Source organism: Anolis carolinensis, chromosome 2, assembly GCF_035594765.1.
Source record: "Anolis carolinensis isolate JA03-04 chromosome 2, rAnoCar3.1.pri, whole genome shotgun sequence".
NCBI classification, from domain to species: domain Eukaryota; kingdom Metazoa; phylum Chordata; class Lepidosauria; order Squamata; family Dactyloidae; genus Anolis; species Anolis carolinensis.
Genome location: NC_085842.1, coordinates 323,129,167 through 323,148,647, shown reverse-complemented (window position 1 = coordinate 323,148,647; position 19,481 = coordinate 323,129,167). Strand labels below are relative to the sequence as shown.

Sequence of the window (19,481 nt, the reverse complement as noted above, 5' to 3'; positions counted from 1 at the left end):
CCCTCTGTTTTGTTTGTTTAGGAGTTGAAAGTAATTGTTTTCAGTCTGTTTCAGGTCAGAGAACAGCCCAAATATGTTGAACCAACTGCACTTAACCAGCTTTAGAAATGCCAACAACAGACCTGATTGGAAGAGGAAAGGAGATTCCACCTGAACATCAGGAAGAACTTCCTCACTGTGAGAAGGGCTGTTCAACAGTGGAACTCTCTCCCCGGGCTGTGGTGGAGGCTCCTTCCTTGGAGGCTTTTAAGCAGAGGCTGGATGGCCATCTGTCGGGGGTGCTTTGAATGCGATTTCCTGCTTCTTAGCAGGGGGTTGGACTAGATGGCCCATGTGGTCTCTTCCAACTCTACTATTCTATGATTCTATGATTCTATGATTCTTAGCATTGAATGGTTGTGTTGTTAAGATGCGAAGTATGGAACCCTGCGCAGACGGGGAAGCCTTAGCATTGAATGGTTGTGTTGTTAAAGTACGAAGTATGGAACCCTGTGCAGACGGGGAAGTCTTAGCATTGAATGGTTGTGTTGTTAAGATGCGAAGTATGGAACCCTGCGCAGACGGGGAAGCCTTAGCATTGAACGGTTGTGTTGTTGAAGTGCGAAGTATGGAACCCTGTGCAGACGGGGAAGCCTTAGCATTGAACGGTTCTGTTGTTAAAGTGTGAAGTATGGAACCCTGTGCAGACAGAGAAGCCTTAGCATTGAATGGTTGTGTTGTTAAAGTACGAAGTATGGAACCCTGTGCAAACGGGGAAGCCTTAGCATTGGACGGTTGTGTTGTTAAAGTGCCAAGTATGGAACCCTGTGCAGACGGTCGGTCAATGCGACTTAAGCAACTGACCAAGAGGTCATGGTTCAAGGCCAGCCTGTGCCTGCGTCTTATCTCTGTCTCTGTTCTATGTTATGGCATTGAATGTTTGCCTTTATGTGTGCAATGTGATCTGCCCTGAGTCTCCTTCGGCGTGAGAAGGGCGGAATATAAATGCTGTAAATAAATAAATAAATAACAAATAAATTATCGCTTTGCTTGGCTATCGGAAGATCTGTGCACGATGGGAACTGTGAGAAACAGAGTGTCGACTCCTTCTGTAACGGCTTCAGAAAACTTGTTCATCGTTGGCAGAAATGTATCCAATTGTCTGGTGATGATGTAGAAAAGTGAATAGTGGTCATTAAAGAGCACATTCTAAGGATTAATTCTGCGTTTGATTTATTAAAATATTCCCATCCAAACCCAAGTAACGAAGGTGGAGGCATTACTTTTCATTCAACCTTTGTAGAATGGGTGAAAAATGGCTTGGAAACAGTCCATTTGTTTGAAAGGCCATTGAGGAGGGGGCCAGCTTGTTTCCTGCTGTTCAAGAGACAAGGACACAATGGAGCAATGTACTTAAACTCGAAGATATTTTAAAATACTTTAAGGTTCATAGATGGGAGTCTGAGATTGATTGGCTTTTTAAACAATGCAGTGGCTTGGTAGCCCACGGTTCCACCCCAATCAGGCAATTCAACCCACTTTATATTGAATTCTAACAAAGAGATGAAGTGACAGGTCTTGGGAATCCCAAGGCTATAAAGACTTACCAAGCACTCTTTCAGGCGGAAGCAATGGTCTGAATGTGGGATGGAGGCTTTGGGAGACCAGGGTCCAAATTGCCACTTGGTTCTGGAAACACACTCTCTCAGCCTGAGAAGATCGTGGCAAAGCATCCCTGAACAAGCCTTACCGAGACGGTTGCTGTGTGCTGGAGCTGACTTGGAGGCACTGAACAACAAACTGTATCTAAATTATGTATGTCACGCTCTTTCCTGCGTTATAGCCTTTGTCACAGCAGCAGAACAAAAGGAGACATGTTAGAACGCAGCTCCAAATGCTTTGTGCCTGTTGTTTACCTTTTCTTAAAATTGCTAGGAACATAACATTTTCTATGCCCAAGCCAACTGCTTTCTTCTATATGATGTTTATGGCTACTTCCTTGTTGTTTCTATTACAATTGTATTTTAAGATATGCATTTCATAGTAATGTGTTTTAATATATGCATTTTAGCATATGTGTTTCATGGTGATGCGTTTTAATTATGTTGTGCCCTGCCTTGAGCCATGAGGAGCAGCAGGTAACAAACAACATTATGCATGGATTTATTTATTTCTGCCTTTTTTGTACACTGACAGAAGAGTGTTGCTTTGGAAACACTTTTCGGGATCTTTCCTCTTCCAATCAGGTCTGTTGTTGGCGTTTCTAAAGCTGGTTAAGTGCAGTTGGTTCAAAATATTTGGGCTGTTCTCTGACCTGAAACAGACTGAAAACAATTACTTTCAACTCCTAAACAAACAAAACAGAGGGGAGGGCTATAGAAACAGCCTTGGGGGCTTTAGGTGAGGAGCGGATGAGGGAGATGGGTCTGTTTAGCATGGTGGAAATATGACTGGAAAAAGGGACTATGAGGACCATGTTTATTTGAGGAGGCAGCTTGTATTCTGCTGTTTTGGAGATGAGAGCTGGACCATCAGCTTCTGTGACTTGGCCAAATGCTCCCTCCAGTGGAGTAATGGACAACTGCAATTACACATACACTCCCCCCAAAAGTTTCCAAACTAGCTTTCCACATTAGTGTTGTGACTCAGCTAGAGCCTCAGAGTGATTCTGATGGGGATTATGGGATTCAGGTTCAAGATGATGGGATTCAGGTTCAAGATGACTCTGATGGGAATGATGGGATTCAGGTTCAGAGTGTTCCTGCTGTGGAAGATCATCATCATCATCATCATCATCATCATCATCATCATCATCATCATCATCATTATTTAATTACTTATTAATCGCCCTCCATCCAAGATGCCCTAGGCGATTTACAAGATAAAATTGTAAAGGATAAAAATACATATGTACAAATATTGATAAAATTAACATAGATTAAAAGCTCTAGTAAAGAGCCAGGTCTTGAGTGCGAGGGTAAAAGGCCCCAACTCACGCATGGCTCTCATATGGGGCGGCAAGGCATTCTATAAGGCAGGGGCAGAAATAGAAAAAGCTCTGCGCCTGGTCCTTTCCAAGCGCACTTCTCTAGGACCCGGTACATAAAGTAAGTCTCGTTGGGATGGTCGTTGCGACCTCCGATGATGGGAGAAGGAGAGACGGTCTCTAAGGTACGATGGGCCCTGGCCGTAAAGAGTTTTAAAGATCAGAACTAGCATCTTATATAGACCACGGTAATCAGTTGGAAGCCAATACAAATGCTGCAGCACTGGTGTTATATGGCATTTCATGGGTGTTCTTAATGAGGAGCAGGGAGGCTTTCCCAGGGCAGGGAATGGTGTTGATGATACTGAAGCTAGCCAGGTGCAAATTGACCTAAGAAGGGAGGACAGCTCTCAGTCTGATAGCATGCAGACAGACGCTAATGCTAACGAGCTGGCTGGCCTTGATGAAACAGAATCTTTAGATCGAGCTGGTTGTTTGGAATTCAGGATTCGCAGGAGTGTTTAGAATAGCAAACAAGTGGGAGGTCAGAGGCCAAAGAAATGCTTTCATGCTATGCAAAGGGTATTAAACGGTGTGCTGAGAGAGAAACCTTTGTCAAAGCAACTTCTTGCTCAAGTCAAGAAGCCAGCTCTTGCTTTCCTGGATTATCTTATACAGCCTTGTGTGTTCATGTTCATGGGACTTTGTCATGTATTAATGGAACCTTGTTTTATGCTTTATGTTTTCTTTCTTGGATTATTCTTTTAAGCCTTGTTTTGCAACAATCTTTTGGAACTTTACTTTTGCTTTTTAAGAACTATTTATTTCCTATTTCCTAATAAACTACAAAATACTTCAACCTGTGTACAGCCTGATGTATTTAGCAAGGTGAAGCTAACCTGAGGTGCGACAATTAGATTTGTTCTATCAAGAAACTTCTATCTGTAACAGCATTCTGGGCCACAGGTACCATGGTGCAGGTTGATTATAATGTACAGGTCAGGCTTGGCAGGTGTTGAGCATTCTGTCATTATACCTTAGGTCAGGCACGGGCCAGCTTTGGTCCTCTTTCCAGGTGTTTTGGACTTCAACTACAATCTATTAGGAATTGTAGGAGTTGAAGTCCAAAATACCTGGGGGAGGGCCAAAGTTGGCCCATGCCTGCTCTATAGGATAGGACATTTGGTCAGACACCCTTCTCTGGACACATGGGCTGTTTTCAAACCAAGTGTTGTGGTGATGATGAAGGGGGATTTGCCGGCCTGTTGCTGTTGGATAAGTGAGACTCTACGGTATCATATTTCTGTGATATAGTCTGTGTGTCTACCTTCTTTTGCTGTAAAGTGCCTAATACTCTGTCTCACTAGAAGTGGAATAAAATGACTTTTTTGATGCTTAAAAAGTATTTATGACAAAAGGCCTCACTGGAATTACAATATGTTCCATCCACATTATTTCCTTCAAAAAGAGATAACGTTAGTCTGACATGACTTGTTATTAGGAAACCCATGTTGACTATTATTGAGTATGGCATTCATTTCTAAATACCTTGAGATTGTGTCTTTAACGATCTGCTCTAGGGCGGTCAGTGTTTGGGTCCTCTTTACCCCTCTTTTTGTATCTGGGGACAACATTGGCCTTCTTCCAATCTGCTGGAACCTCTCCTGCTCTCCTTAAATTATCAAAGATAATTGCCACTGGTTCTGAAAAGACTTCTTCCATTTCTTTTAGAACTCCTTGATAGAGTTCATTTGACCCTGGAGACTTGAGTTCATTTAGAGTAGCCATGTATTCCTTGACTACTTCTTTACCTATTTTGAGTAGTATTTCCCCTACTGCCTTGTCCGCTCTATATTGCTCAAGTTGAACACTGGTTTCCTTTTGGGAGAAAACTGAGGCAATGAAAGTACTGAGTAGTTTTGCCTTTTCTCTGTCCCCTGTGAGCATTTTGCCATCTTCTCCATGCAGTGGCCCTAGCATGTCCTTGCTATGGAGATCACCAAAAAAGCCCTCGCTATTGTTTTTAACCAACTCTAGCAAACTTGAGCTCCGCTTGTGCTTTGGCTTTTCTAACTTCATCCCTACATATGCTGGTTATTCATTTGAATTCCTCTATGGTGTTTTCTCTCTCTTTTTCCATTTCTTGTACATGCACCTTTTACATCTTAGCTCAATTGTAAAGAAATCAAAATCTTAGCTCAACTGAAAGCTCAACTTAGCTCAATTGGAGAGGTCCAAAGAAACCAGAAACTTAGCTCAATTGAGCTAAGATTCTGGTTTCTTTGGACCTCTCCAATTTTTCTTCCTCACTGGAACTGTCTGGAATTGTACTTTTTTTCAAAGTCCCATCCATCATGAATAGTCTTCTCCGTTATCAAGACAAGTGATCAAGTTCCATACATAATTCCAGCTGTTGCCAATATGTGTACAGGTAGTCCTCAAGTCGGCAGTTCGAATCCGGGGAGCAGGGTGAGCTCCTGCTGTTAGCCACAGCTTCTGCCAACCTAGCAGTTAGAAAACATGCAAATGTCCTCACATACCGCTCCAGCAGAAAGTATCGGGGCTCCGTGTAGTCATGCCAGTGGCCACATGACTTTGGAGGTATCTATGGACAACATCAGCTCTTCGACTTAGAAATGGAGATGAGCACCAACCCCCAGAGACGGACACGGCTAGGCTTAATATCAAGGGGAAACCTTTACCTAGTCCCCAAGTTACAAACAAGATAGGTTCTATTGATTTGATCTTAAGTTGAATTTGGATGCATGTCAGAACAGGTACATTTTAAAAGTGTAACTCCAGCCAAAAGTATATATTTTCGTTTTGGGAAAGGTGAACGCCCCTGTGGTGATTCCTTTGCTCTCTGTGCCCCTGTTCAGAAGATTCCACCTCACTTTCTGTCCCTGTGATGATCGGATTTTGGAAAATGTGGTTTGTTTTGGAAACAAGGATTGGAGATAAAGCTTCGGTGGAGACCCCCTTTCCCCCTGATAATAATTTTTCCAGGAGTGAATTTCCCTTCACTTGCTGTTGTCTCACCCCTGTTCTTCACTAGGAGTTGTTTGGAAGTTATAATAATAATAATAATAATAAACTTTATTTATACCCCGCCACCATCTCCCCAACGGGGACTCGGGGCGGCTTACATGGGGCCATGCCCAGAACAATACAATATAACAAAATATAACAGAACAACAAATCATAGCACATTAAACAACACAATAAAAGAAAATATACACTACATTAAACAAGATCAAAGAACAATAAAAACAAGGGCGGGCCACATGAACACTAGATTAAAACTCGAGGTGAGAAAGGAAGTAGGAGTAAAAACCACAGAGGACAGGGTCATAAAGTGGCGGTGCGATCTGGAGGACAAATATTGAAGGAGAGCAGCAAAAGGGATGTATGTAGTGATTACTCTCCAAAGGCACAACGGAAGAGCCATGTTTTCAGGTCTTTCTTAAAGGCTGCTCGTGTGGGGGCTTGCCTAATCTCACCGGGCAGTGAGTTCCACAATCGGGGGGCCACAGCAGAGAAGGCCCTCTCCCTTGTTCCCACAAGGCGGGCCTGAGATATTGGCAGTGGCGACAGGAGAGCCTCCCCTGACGATCGAAGGGATCGGGCAGGTTTATGATAGGAGATACGGTCACGGAGGTAGGTGGGTCCCAAACCGTTTAGGGCTTTATAGGTGATGGTCTGCACCTTGAATTGGGACTGGAAAATAAACGGCAGCCAGTGGAGCTCCTTGAACAAGGGAGTGGATCTCACCCTGTAACTCGCCTCAGTTATTAGTCTGGCCGCCGACCGCTGGACCAATTGTAATTTCCGGGCCGTCTTCAAGGGAAGCCCCACGTAGAGCGCATTACAGTAGTCCAGTCTAGAGGTAACTAAGGCATGGACCACCCTGGTCAAGTCAGACTTCACGAGGTATGGTCGCAGTTGGCGCACGAGTTTTAGTTGTGCGAAAGCCCTCCCGGCCACCGCCGACACCTGAGCCTCAAGCGTCAACGCTGAATCCAGGAGGACCCCCAAACTGCGGACCTGTGATTTCAGGGGGAGTGCAACCCCGTCCAGCACAGGCTGCCACCCAATACCCCGATCAGACGAGCGACTGACCAGGAGGGCCTCTGTCTTGTCAGGATTGATCCTCAGCTTGTTCCTCCTCATCCAGTCCGCCACAGCGGCCAGGCACTGGTTCAGCATCCGAGGGGCTTCCTTGGAGTCAGATGGAAACGAGTAGTGGATTTGCGTGTCATCTGCGTAGAGATGGCAACGCCCTCTACGTTGGATATTTGTAACTTGAGGACAGTTTGAATGCTCAGCAGAACAAATAGCTTAAGTGTATATAGTTGAGATAAACATGACTTGTTTTTGAGAAACCGTGCTGACTTTTATTGACCACAGCGATCTTTCTAAGTGCTTCTCAATTGTTCATTTAATAATCCGCTCTAAAATAATTCCTGGTAGGCTAGGAATCAGACAATGAATGGGAGACAATGGCTGGAAAAATGGCACAAGGCATTTTGGGCTGTGTATTACTAATGACAGGAGAAGTGAAGCTGTCACCAGTTTTGGGTTGCAATATCTTTCAATCTTTGATGATTGACCTCTAATGATTATTTGGTATGATAATCATTTTTAAAAGGCTCTCCTTTTCCTCCTCCAGTTAAAGAACAGGCGACAAAGGCTCCCGAGGCAGGTGTGTCATATGTATGCTTCTTTTTTAATATTAATTCTGTTACACTACACACAACCAGTAACAATGATAAATACTGCAATGGAAACGTTAAAAAAATATTATACATGTATCATGATTTTCCAAAAACCACATTTCAAAAAAATAAATTAATTAATACATAAACCTGATGGCAAATTAAAAAAGAGAGAGAGAGAAAACACAACCGAACAGATCTGTTTAAGGCAGTATTCTACATGATGGGGAAAAGAAGGACTGTGCTACATCGTCTGAATCAGGAAAGCAAAAGAAGACGGACATTTGCGAGGAGATGGAGGCTGACTTGCGAGGAGGAGCGGCGCAAACCAAGGGGGTCCCCGGATCTGCCTTTGTGGGGCAAGGTTCGAGGGGCAGTGGCACAACAGGCGCCCCTGAAAGGTCTCTTAAGCCGAGACAATGGGCCAAGCTTTCCAAACCCCAAATGGCCAATTAGGAGGGAGCCGAGGCTGACACTGCCTCCCATTTGATTGTGGAATTTGAAACATGGCTCACCTTCTGAACAGGCTCTGGCTTTGCTTGGGAGCCTTTTCCCAACAGTCTCTCTTCCAGCCCCAGAGAAATCCAACATTGAGAGAGAGACCCCAAATAAGAGAGCATTGAAAAGGACATTGGGTAGAAGAAGGTTGAGTCTCCCTCATTGGGAAATTCCAAATATCCCAAACCTGGAAACCTTTCGTTTTTCAGCCTTTAGGGAAAGGGGGCTAGTCCCACATCCAGCATCGGCTGAGCTTTCCTTCAAGGAGCCCCGATAGAGAAAAGAGGGGAGGGAATTCCTTCACGCAATGACCTTTGAAAAGGCAGACGTCCCAGATGCAGTTGCAAAGATGCATCAACTCCATTGGGCACTGCCCAGGCAAGATTAGAAAAGATTTCCCCTCTCTTCCCAGTTCCTTTTCTCAAAGAGCAGAAGGTGTGCCAACAATCATAGAAAGGCCTGGAATGCCTTCATTTTATAGTGTAACTTAACTATTTCCCGCTTCCCCTTCTCAGTCTCTGCCTGGGCTCCTTGAGAAAACATTCAGCCGACGCTGGATGTGCAACTAGCCCCCTTTCTTCCCAGTCCATCATTCACTGTGTACAATTCTTCAATTCTTCAATTCTAGGATGTCATCACTTGTAAGACACACACTCATTTCAGTACCACCAACAAAATAAATTGCTTTGATTCTAAGAAGAAATAAAACACTGACTTGCAGGTCTATTCCCTTGTTCTTCTCCATTTGCAACAACCTTTCATTTCAATGTGGCTTTGTAGTGTAATCTCGGGTGTGCCATGAGGGATCAAAGATACAACCAGGACTTGCTGCCAATAGTTGTGAGTGACTGAGCTCCACTATAATGCGCCACTTTATTCAATGAGAGGGCAGATGGAGTGAGAACGGTCACATTCTGAGGCAGGGTTTACGTGTTTAAAAAAAATGTGGAGTGCCACTTGCAAAGTGTGCCATTCTTTGCAATTCTAAGGTGCACCCCGTTTTTAGAGAAAGATAGTATAAGCAAATACAGGCATTCCAAAATCCCTCCAAAAATCAGGTCTCAAAAATTTCAGATAAGGGAGACTCAACCTATCTCTGGTCTACCTGTGCGTGTGTCTCTTTCTGGACTGGGTCAGAGGCTGTTCTCTTGCACTGCGCCTCCAAAGTGATCAACACCAAGAGAGGCTCTGGTTGCTGCTCTTGATCAATAGGAAGGAAGAATGCAATTCTAAGGGGGAGGAAGGGGCTGGACTTTGTTCAGACGAGAAGGAAAAGTACCATGCACTCCGATTTGGGATGCACTTGCTTCTTCCCCCTGATACCATGAGCTCAGACCACCCGAATCTTCTCCTCTGAACGGCCTCCTTCCCTCACTCTTCTCCATTGCTTTTAAGGGGCAGCTGCAGTGGCCACTGTGAGGGATGCAGGGAGCAGAGGCAAATCATTCTGCTGAACCCAACTGATTTCAGCCATTGTTTCCATTGGGGAGGGCAAATGCCCAACAAAGCCACCCCTTCTAAATAATCTTTCCCAGAAGAAATCACTTGCTCTGCAAGCGGGTGTATCTCTCTCCATCATGGCACACATTTCTGGCACAAAGGAAAGGTCTGTCGCATCTCTGCAGCCCTGGTAACTTTGCCTGACAGCGGGAAGAGGAGAGACAGTTCAATAGATAGTGCAAACAAATAAAAAGGTTATTTCCCCTTCCAAAATTGAATAATAATAATAAAAACAGCTGCTTCCTACTGGCCGGTTATGAGGAAAGGAAACCCGGTGGCGATGGTTTCTTTCCCCATCACTTCCTTCCCCTAATAGCTGCACTGCAGTGTGTGCAAAAAGTTAATAACGATAGTATTTTTAAAAGGTGGGCTTGATCTTATGAAGCCGTTGTTGGCAATAAATAAGGTGCGTGTCGCCTGATGGGCAACGAGGCCAGGACTTCTACAAGGATCCCATGCTCGCCCTTGAGAGAGTTCAGAGAGGAAGATGGCTCCTGGTTACATCTGAACAGAGGAAAATTATTCAAAGGAGGGCGAAGTGCCTGGAGGGTGGGCCAATTGTCATGACTCATCGTATCTCCCACATGTTGAGACGGCTCTGTCCCAGACAGAAAACAAACGTGCATGTGTCTAGGCTCTTGCCCAGGCTTACAGTTTTCGTGGCACAGATGGAACCATGCACGCTCAGTCCCCACACACATCGTACAACTCCCTTTCCTTGGCACCTCATTGGGCAAGCATGGTCCGAAGTTTGCCCATGCCTGTCTTTGGGGAAAGATAGGCTAACTGTTTTTTGGAGCAGGTGGGTGTGGAGTAGGTTTTGAACAGGCCTTGTTTACCAATGGGGTGGGAACGAGGAAGGGGCCAACTGGGACATTTCAATACAGCACAGAGAGACTCCTTTATTCCTAGCAGGGGCACAAGGGCAGGGAGACAACGTTCACAATTAACTTCAAGATGTGAATGATTAATGTGTGCCATTTAACAAGCTTTATGATCCTACTAGAACTAGCCACTGGACACAGATCTCCACAGCTAAAGTATGCCTTGGCTACTGCTTGGTGCATCTCTTTGCCCACAACTTCACTGAACTTGTGTTGAGAATTGTTTGGGGAAAGCAGATGTCTGATCTTTGGCACGATGGCCTCTTATGTCGTAGGGGGAATAGGTCTCTGCCTCAGTCCATAAGCAAAGGTTTACACGCTGGACAGCACTGGGAAAGATGAAGGCAAGAGGTCCCCTACCTTCTCAGAATGTAAAAATGCAATGTTCCCAAGCTCTGTGCCTTTCACCGTGTGCAGAAAGAGCAACTTGCATTTTTTTTATGGATTGCCAAGCCGGACTGAACTGGCACGGTTATTGATCCCCATGACTTCTCTTCTAAGGAAGGTGCCAATCCCAGCATTCTCTCCAAGGTGACTTAGACCCTGAAAAAGAGGCCAGATCCCTATTGATTAGAATATGCCAGGAAACCAAGGAAATTAAGTTTCCTTCTTGTACAGGAAGGGAAGGAAGGTCCTGCTGTGCTCTTCTTGACAGCTTCAAGAGTTTTCAGATTCACAGCTCAAGAGCCAACAGCTGCTGATGGAATGCTGTGCACATAGCTACTGGGAATTGCTTCTGCACTGTTTAACCTCTCTGCAGCATTCAGCCAATGATACCTGTCACTACTTGCCTCTGGCTACAAACAGCAGGGCCACAGGAGCAGCAGAATGGAAGCCAATAGAAAGCACGTGGCTCTTTCTTCCACAAGGTGCCTCCAAAAGGGCCACGAACTATATGCCAGGCAGTGGACTTCAACTCCCACAACTGAAGTAAGTACTTTCTGTATATATTTCAGATTTCAATAATAATGTCAAAAATACGTAGTATGATTTTTTTTACATAGGATTTGTGCTAAATTAGAACAGTAAAGACAAATATCACTTAAGTAAAATAAACATTAAATATTAAATGACCAAAAATAAATAAAATAAGGTGCAAATACTGAACTAATCTGGGAATCTGCTATTGCAACACATCCAATGAAGTGGGAGTTGAAGTCCAAAACACCTGGAGGGAGGACCAAAGTTTGACCATGTCTGTTCTAGTCTCATGTCAAAGGGCTAAGCCCCTTTCATGCAGTCCAAACAGCTAATTACAGGGAACACATCCCAAGAGGATGGAAATACTTAAAGAAAAACTCATTTGCATTTCAAGAATTGGGCACACTGATGAAGTCACCACAGGGCTTCTTCATAAGAGAGCTAAGGACCAAAAGACGTCCTGATGTACTCTACCAAAAATCGGTTTATAATAAAGTCTATCAGAACCTTAAAGATGGGAATGAAGACAACAAATATTTGGACAAACAACAAGAGAAACAAAGGGTTGTTGTATGTCTTTCGGGCTGTGTGGCCATGTTCCAGAAGTATTCTCTCCTGATGTTTCGCCACATCTATGGCAGGCATCCTCAGAGGCTACCATAGATGTGGGTGAAACATGAGGAGAGAATACTTTTGGAACATGGTCACACAGCCCGAAAGACATACAACAACCCTGTGATCCCGGCCATGAAAGCCTTCGACAACACAAGAGAAACAAAGCTTCCTTTAATCACTCAGAATATTTCCTCTCTCCTGTGGCCTGCGTGAATGTTATTAAGAAGTATGATCATGCTCTTCTTCCTGGATGTCAGGCTATAGCAAACTGTTAATAAACTCACTATGGAAACTGTTGCAAAGGAAGATGCAAACTGCACGGTGAGGCACCGTCCCTCCTTGAAGGCAGCCCTAGAAAAGCCACAGTCCTCACTCCACCACAGCACCAAACCTGGAAAGCTAGACCCAAAAGCCACTCAAGAGGGAGAATGGGAAAAGCAAAAGAGGAATGGCTCCCTGCAGTCACTTTCCATGTTTACTGGGGCATGGTGTTGTGACAGATTAAGGTTCCATCAGGACCAGGATGTAATGACTTTTCTGACAGCTCATGAGATATATCTAGCCTGCCTAAGTCACGGCAGAAATAGAAAAACCTTTCAAACAGCCAACCATCTGCCAGGAATTCTCAATGCGAGGATGCTGCAGAATCCTTCCCTGCTGGAAGCTGCTTTGACATTTTTCCCAAATCTGAATGAGTTATGGACTCCTAACGCAATTCCAAGCAGGAAGCAAACCTGCAGCAAGCCTTGATGTGCCATGACGAAGAATCAGCAACAACAGCAAAAGATATGTTGGCCATGCAACCACTGGAGGGATTGTTTCTCCCTTTGCCTTTACAAATGCAGGCTGGGTAGCTAAATGTAAATGGCACACTGAAAGCTAGCTCTTCCCTGCGTGCTCCCACATGACTGTTTCCACGGTCTTATGATGAAGATATCCAATCCGCCTTCCTTTCCCTCCCGCTTTCCAATTACAGGAAAAGTTTTCTGTCTGAAGAAGAGGAGAAACAAGGACATGAGCACCAGTACATATACCATAATACATGTGATTGGGTCCATGCTTCTTGTTACCAGTTCTTCCTACCTGGAACTATGGCAGCCACTCTTTCTCCCTGCCCTTCCTAACTTCTTGCCCAGCCAAGACAGCCAGGACTATCCATCTCGCAAAGCTCTCTGTTTACTTGCTTTCTGCCTCTGTCAGACAGGATGTCATGCCTCAGGGATCAGAACTTTATCCTGCTTTATTTCTGTAAAAAAGAGACTCAAATTGTGGGAGCTGAAGTCCAAAACACCTGGAGGAGGGCTGAAGTTTGCCCACGGCTGGCCTGGAAGGAGGATCCAGAGTCCTACCTGCATGCAGAACAGGGCCCCTGATAAAGCATGAACAACTTGTCCTTCTATCAGGTGCGATGAACAAGACCTCATGCACAGAGTGGCAGGAGGGTCCGTGCCTGTGGAAGCTTGCTCTTCCGCACCTGTTCAGTGGAAGGAAAGAACAAGATAGCTGAGAAGTGGAACACTGACTCTAAAGTGACGTGGGAGCTGCCACATAACCCCAATTTTATCCCAGAAGCAGCAGAAATGCAAAGCTAATATTCAAGTTCATAAATGTTTGCCATCAAGGCTAAATAAAGACTCATAGAAGCTTGTGGGCTAAGCGTACATTTGCAGCAGCTACGTTTTTCGCTTGCAAGCTGAAGAGGCCTGGATGGGCTCTGGGTCCGTCCATCCACCCAGAGATGGTCAAAAGCCTTTTTTCTGGAATAACACCTCCTTGTGAGGGACATTATCTTCTGGGAACATGGAACTTTCTTGCAGAACAGAACTTCCTGGGGCAACCAGTTCTTATTATTCCAGGTCTCTTCTATGCAACGGAAGCCTCCTCATCTCATTGCTCCCTTCCTTCCTTCCAACTCCATGAGCATCACAGACTTGCAGAGCTGCCAAATGCTTCTGCACTAGCCATGTGTGTGGCACTAAGAAAGGGGTGGCTTGGAACCCACATGTGGGGCTTAGTAAGGAGGAAAAACGAAGAGCCCTTCTCAACTGTTTTCCTAAATGACCTATTCACCAGTGCTTCATATTCTATATGAAAGCCATTCAATGCACTCCCTTTCTCAGGCACGTACCTAAGATATTTTACAAATCCACCTACAATGCTAAAAGTGCATGCAAATAACAGCAATGCATGCTTGCAAATGTGTGATTCCCATAGACATGTTTATCAGGGAGGTACGATGGACTGTATCTTCTTTTAATATGCACTATGGCAAAACCCAGGTTGGCCCCTGTAATGTGTGAAATGTCTGCAATACATGGTTGTGACATTTTCTGTAGATTTGTTACTACATCCAGCTTTCAGATGGCAACCCCACAAGATGTCATTGTCTCCAAACTGATATCTGTCCTTTTCTCAGAAGCATACAGACACAAAGCAAGGAGTAGCTAAAAGATTTTCCCCATTTTATGCCTCTGCACTGACCTCCTTAAAACTGCCCCCGCCAAGGACTTTAGTGAAGATGGAGAGGAGCAAAAGCTACACTTTCCGTGGTATTTGTGGAAAGCACACACCAGGAAGGAGAGCCTGCAGCTAAACTAGAAAGTGCCTGAATAATTCCACCTCTTCAATGCAGACTGATCAATTCAAAGCATACTCCTTTCCCAACCCAGACGCCTGGGAGAAGATAAAACACAAAAGAAGGGGAGGGAGGGAAAAGTTAAGCAGTGCAAAGCTAAAAGAGCTGGGATTGTTGTGTGGGTCAACAACCATAAACCATTTGTGAAAATTAGATATTGATTAGTTAATCTCTAGGTAGACGCTCTTTAAAAGGGATTAAGATGTTTCTCCCCAAGTTCAGTCCTCCTAGGCCTTGGTTTTGTTTCTGATACGATCATTTCTCTCCGGCTGGAGTTTAGGAAATGAAGGGTTCAGTCGTGGACGGGTTTCTCTCCCTGCCAGAGAGGGACAGAAGCCCTTAATACCTAGCTATACAGAGTAATGCACCCCGAGGGAACTGACTTTCAAACGTCAATGGGGTAACTTTTAAAAATGTATTAGTTCTGCTATTCCTGGATAAGAGGTGGGACAGAGGCCTCATATCTTAATCTGCTTCACAAAACCTAGGGAGTAGTTATATGTCGGTCTAAGGCTGACCTACATAACAACAGGTTAGGACAGGAATGGGCAAACTTCGACCCTCTGACCAGGTGTTTTGGACTTCAGCTCCCACAATTCGTAACAGAATTGTGGGAGTTGAAGTCCAAAACACCTGGAGGGAGGGCTGAGGTTTGCCCATGCCTGGACTACACGACTGTTCATTGCACTGAAACTCTCTACTGCAAACATAAAGCAAGACCAATAAGAACGAAACGTATAGTATACTCTGACTAGTCTGTGTTGTGCTGCGTTTTTTACTATGGTTAGTGTTACTTATTTGGAAGCATGCTGCAAATACCACTGTCGTTTAGAAAAATGTCAAAACCCAACTGGACTTCATCAACGATCCTCCATTCATTCCCACTCCTCCCACCCATGTCAAAGTGAATGCCATCCCATCATCCCCTGCCTGGGCACCTGGCTGCAGGTGGAATGAACAGTGGCAGGAAGGGATACCTAGAGGGGCTCACCTGCCCCTCGCCCTGCCCCAAATCCCATACGGGAGGCTTGGAAGCCAGGCTCAGGCTCAAGGGGGCCGAATGGACGCTCTTGGCCACGAAGCCACACCGGGCACCTCACGGCTCACTTTTGAAAATTAAAAGAAAAATGAGAAAGAGGATCATAAAAGGAATATTTTGTTTGTTTGTTTTTGGTTTCTCCTGGCTCCATGAACACAAAGAGGTGCACGTCCTACCATAGGAGGAAGCAATGGCTGTTAAGTTTTACAGTTATCGTGGAAAGCACTGATCGTCGCCCCTTGCCAGGCCTCCCTCGCTTCATTACTGGATGTGGCAGGCGGTGGAGGAGGTGGCTTGGCAGCACATGCAGGTGGGGTTCACCGACTTCGGGGGGATGAGGTCCAGGTCCTCGTCGTCCGGGATCTCGTCTAACCGGTAGCCGTCCTTGAGCAGCTGGATGTTCAAGTCCTGGTTGATCTGCTGCAGGCGCAGAATGGACAAGTCACACAATGGAGCCTCTCCCGACACCAGCCCCTTCCCCAACACAAATATGCCCAATACGATCCCGTCAATATGTTAAGAGGTCACAATTACAGGGAAACGACATTTCAATACTAGCCATATTTACTTGTGTCTAATGTGCCATCAAATCTAATGTGCATCTCAATTTTCAAAACCCTGAAACCCAAGAAAATATTTAATAGAATCCTAGAATCCTAGAGTTGGAAGAGACCTGGTGGGCCTTCCAGTCCAACCCTCTGCCAAGGAGCAGGAAAATCACATTCAAAGCACCCCTGACAGATGGCCACCCAGCCTCTGTTTAAAAGCCTTCAAAGGAGGAGCCTCCACCACACTCCGGGGCAGAGAGTTCCACTGCTGAACAGCTCTTACAGTGAGGAAGTTCTTCGTCATGTTCAGGTGAAATCTCCTTTCCTGTCGCTTGTCCCTCTTCCCCATGACTTCCCCTTACATCTTGATCCATGGCCCTCATCATGTCTCCTCTCAGCCTTCTCTTCTGCAGGCTAAACATGCCCAGCTCTTTAAGCCGCTCCTCATAGGGCTTGTTCTCCAGACCCTTAATCATTTTAGTCGCCCTCCTCTGGACACATTCCAACTGAAAGTCAACATCTCCCTTCAAATGCGGTCCCCAGAATCGGGCACAGTGTGATTCCAGGTATGATCTGACCAAGACAGTATAGAGTAGAGGGGGAGCATGACTTCCCTTGATCTAGACACTAGACTCCTATTGATGCAGGCCATGACACTGTTGGCTCATGTTACCCTTCCTCCCCCTGAGGACTCACAGATCTTTTCCACACATCCTGCTGTGGAGCCAGGCATAGTCTCCCATTCTGTCTCTTTGCATTTCCTTTTTTCTGCCTAAGTGGAGAATCTTGTATTTGTTTGTTCTGGGCAATCATCTCTCTAATTAGTGAAGATCATTTTGGATTTTGCTCCTGTCTTCTGGAGCCTTGGCTCTCCCTCCCCATTTGGTCCAGTATGCAGACTTGATGATCCTGCCTTCTAGCCCTTCATCTAAGTCATTAATAAAGATGTTGAATAGAACCGGGCCCAGGACGGAACCCTGCTGATGGCACCCCACTCGTGACTTCTTTCCAGGATGAAGTGGAAGCATTGGGGAGAATCGCCTGTTGGGTTCGTCTGCTTAACAAATTACAGATTCCCAATAAGATCCAGTCAATATGTTAAGAGGTGACCATTACCGGGAAACGACATTTCAATACTACCCGTATTAACTTGAGTATAATGCGCCATCCAATGTGCCGGTGAATGTCATGCGAAGCAGCAAAAAGTGCACTCATTGCAATATGGCCATTACAGTTGCTGCCTGCTTAGAATTTCTTCTTAAGAACACCAAAGCTTCCAGTAATGGAAAGAAAACCTTGGGATGCACCTCTGCCATGGGCCGGGCTGTGGCGCAGCTGGCTAGTAACCAGCTGCAATAAATCACTACTGACCGAGAGGTCATGAGTTCGAAGCCCAGGTCGGGTTAAGCCCCCGACCATTAAATAGCCCGGCTTGCTGTTGACCTATGCAGCCCCGAAAGACAGGCATCTGTCAAGTAGGGAAATGTAGGTACGCTTTATGCAGGAGGCTAATGTAACTAATTTAGCTAATTTACAACATCATAAAACTGCCAGCAAAATACGAGGAAAGGAATGAGGAAGTACAGCCACTAGTGGACAGTGAAGCAACAGCTCCCCCTGTGGCCGGAATCATGAAGCTGGAAAAAAAGTTAAATGCCTCTGTGTCTGTCTATATATGTCCTTTTTACGTTTCACTGTAGATTATAGACATCTGCGTTTTGAGTTATATATGTTGTTTGTCTGTTGGCACTGAATGTTTGCCATATATGTGTTCATTGTAATCCGCCCTGAGTCACCCTTCGGGGTGAGGAGGGAGGAATATAAATACTGCAAATAAATAAATAAATAAAATAGAATGAATTCACTTTAACTGCCTTGGTTCATTGCTATAGGGTCACTGGGGCTGTAGTTTGACAAGACCTTGAGCCTTCTCTGCCAAAGAGTGTGGATGTCTGACCAAACTACAAAGCCCAGGATCATATAGCAATCCTGACTGTAAGAGCTATTCAGCAGTGGAACTCACTGCCTCAGAGTCCAGTGGAAGCTCCTTCCTGGATGGCCATCTGTTGGGGGTGCTTTGATTGTGCTTTTCCTGCATGGCAGAGACTTGGACTAAATGGCCCATGTGGTCTCTTCCCACTCTATTATTCTATGATTCTATTATCAGTGACAATGAAATTACAGGTGACATCCCTCAAATAGGAACTCCAGATGCAGCTCCCAAAGCAGCTTCTCATTTGCTTTGGCTTAACACTAAGATGACTGTAATACGCAAATCTAATGTGCACCTTAATTTTGGCAAGGTGATTAAATCAAAAAAGGTGAGTATCACATTCGAATAAATACAGTATTATATTTCTTCAATTGTAAGATGCTATCCATTGTAATATGCACTCTAATTTCCAAAACACCACTGCCAACAAAAATACATAAGGTACACTGGGAGTTTCTAAGACGCACTCAATTTTAGAGATGTTTATATGGGGAAAAATTAGTATTGGAATTGAAGAAATATAGTGGTCCAAGCATGGGAAAACTTTGGGCCTCCAGATGTTTTGGACTCCAACTCCCACAATTCCTAACAGCCTACCGGCTGTTAGGAATTGTGGCAGTTGAAGTCCAAAACACCTGGAGGGATGGCCAAGGTTGGCCCAGGCCTGGCTTAAACCCTTTCCCTTTAGGCAATGGAAAAGATTTATACCAACAGGTTGATGGGACCAGAACTCACCTCAGCTGAAGAGTATCCCGAGGAAGAATATCTGGACATGTCAAAGTCATCATCACTGCAGAAGGAGAGAAAGCAGCGTGAAGAGCCAGTCCAACAAAATGATTACTAATAAAGTTAAGAAAAATCCAGGAATGTGCCTGTTAGAAATATTTAGGGAGAGAGTTGGCAAAGGGGATGGATGAGGAAATTTCTCAATATAGCTTTGTTGCAGCCAGACTGACAATAGCAAAAATTTGGAAAGGCGAAAAATAATTATCTAAAAAGGACTGGGGGGAAATGTAATTAGACTTTATTCAAATGGTCAAGCTATCTAATGGTATCTGGGGAGGAAATAATGAAGTTCGCTAAAAAATGGAGTCTGGCATTTGAATACAGTAGAGTCTCACTTATCCAACATTCGCTTATCCAATGTTCTGGATTATCCAATGCATTT

General features: G+C 44.8%; 2 protein-coding genes across 3 annotated transcripts in view; both read right to left on the bottom strand.

The window, feature by feature from the left end:
- The window catches only part of spmip6 (sperm microtubule inner protein 6), a 35,551-nt gene extending 30,399 nt beyond the window's left edge, over positions 1–5,152 (bottom strand). Inside the window, exon 1 of the mRNA XM_062972642.1 lies at positions 1,587–5,152. The gene's annotated coding sequence lies outside the window, so the exon portion shown is untranslated. The remainder of the gene's footprint in view (positions 1–1,586) is intronic.
- A 2,520-nt stretch (positions 5,153–7,672) lies between these two features.
- The window catches only part of fam219a (family with sequence similarity 219 member A), a 68,803-nt gene continuing 56,994 nt past the window's right edge, over positions 7,673–19,481 (bottom strand). The window contains exons 5-6 of one of the 2 annotated variants that reach the window (XM_008120592.3): positions 19,049–19,103; positions 7,673–16,189 (exon numbers count right to left, since the gene is read on the bottom strand). In XM_008120592.3, coding sequence (XP_008118799.1) covers positions 16,034–16,189; positions 19,049–19,103 — 211 coding nt within the window. In that variant the 3' untranslated portion in view covers positions 7,673–16,033. Of the gene's footprint in view, positions 16,193–19,048; positions 19,104–19,481 lie in introns of both variants that reach the window. The other variant, XM_008120591.3, reaches the window with a different exon arrangement.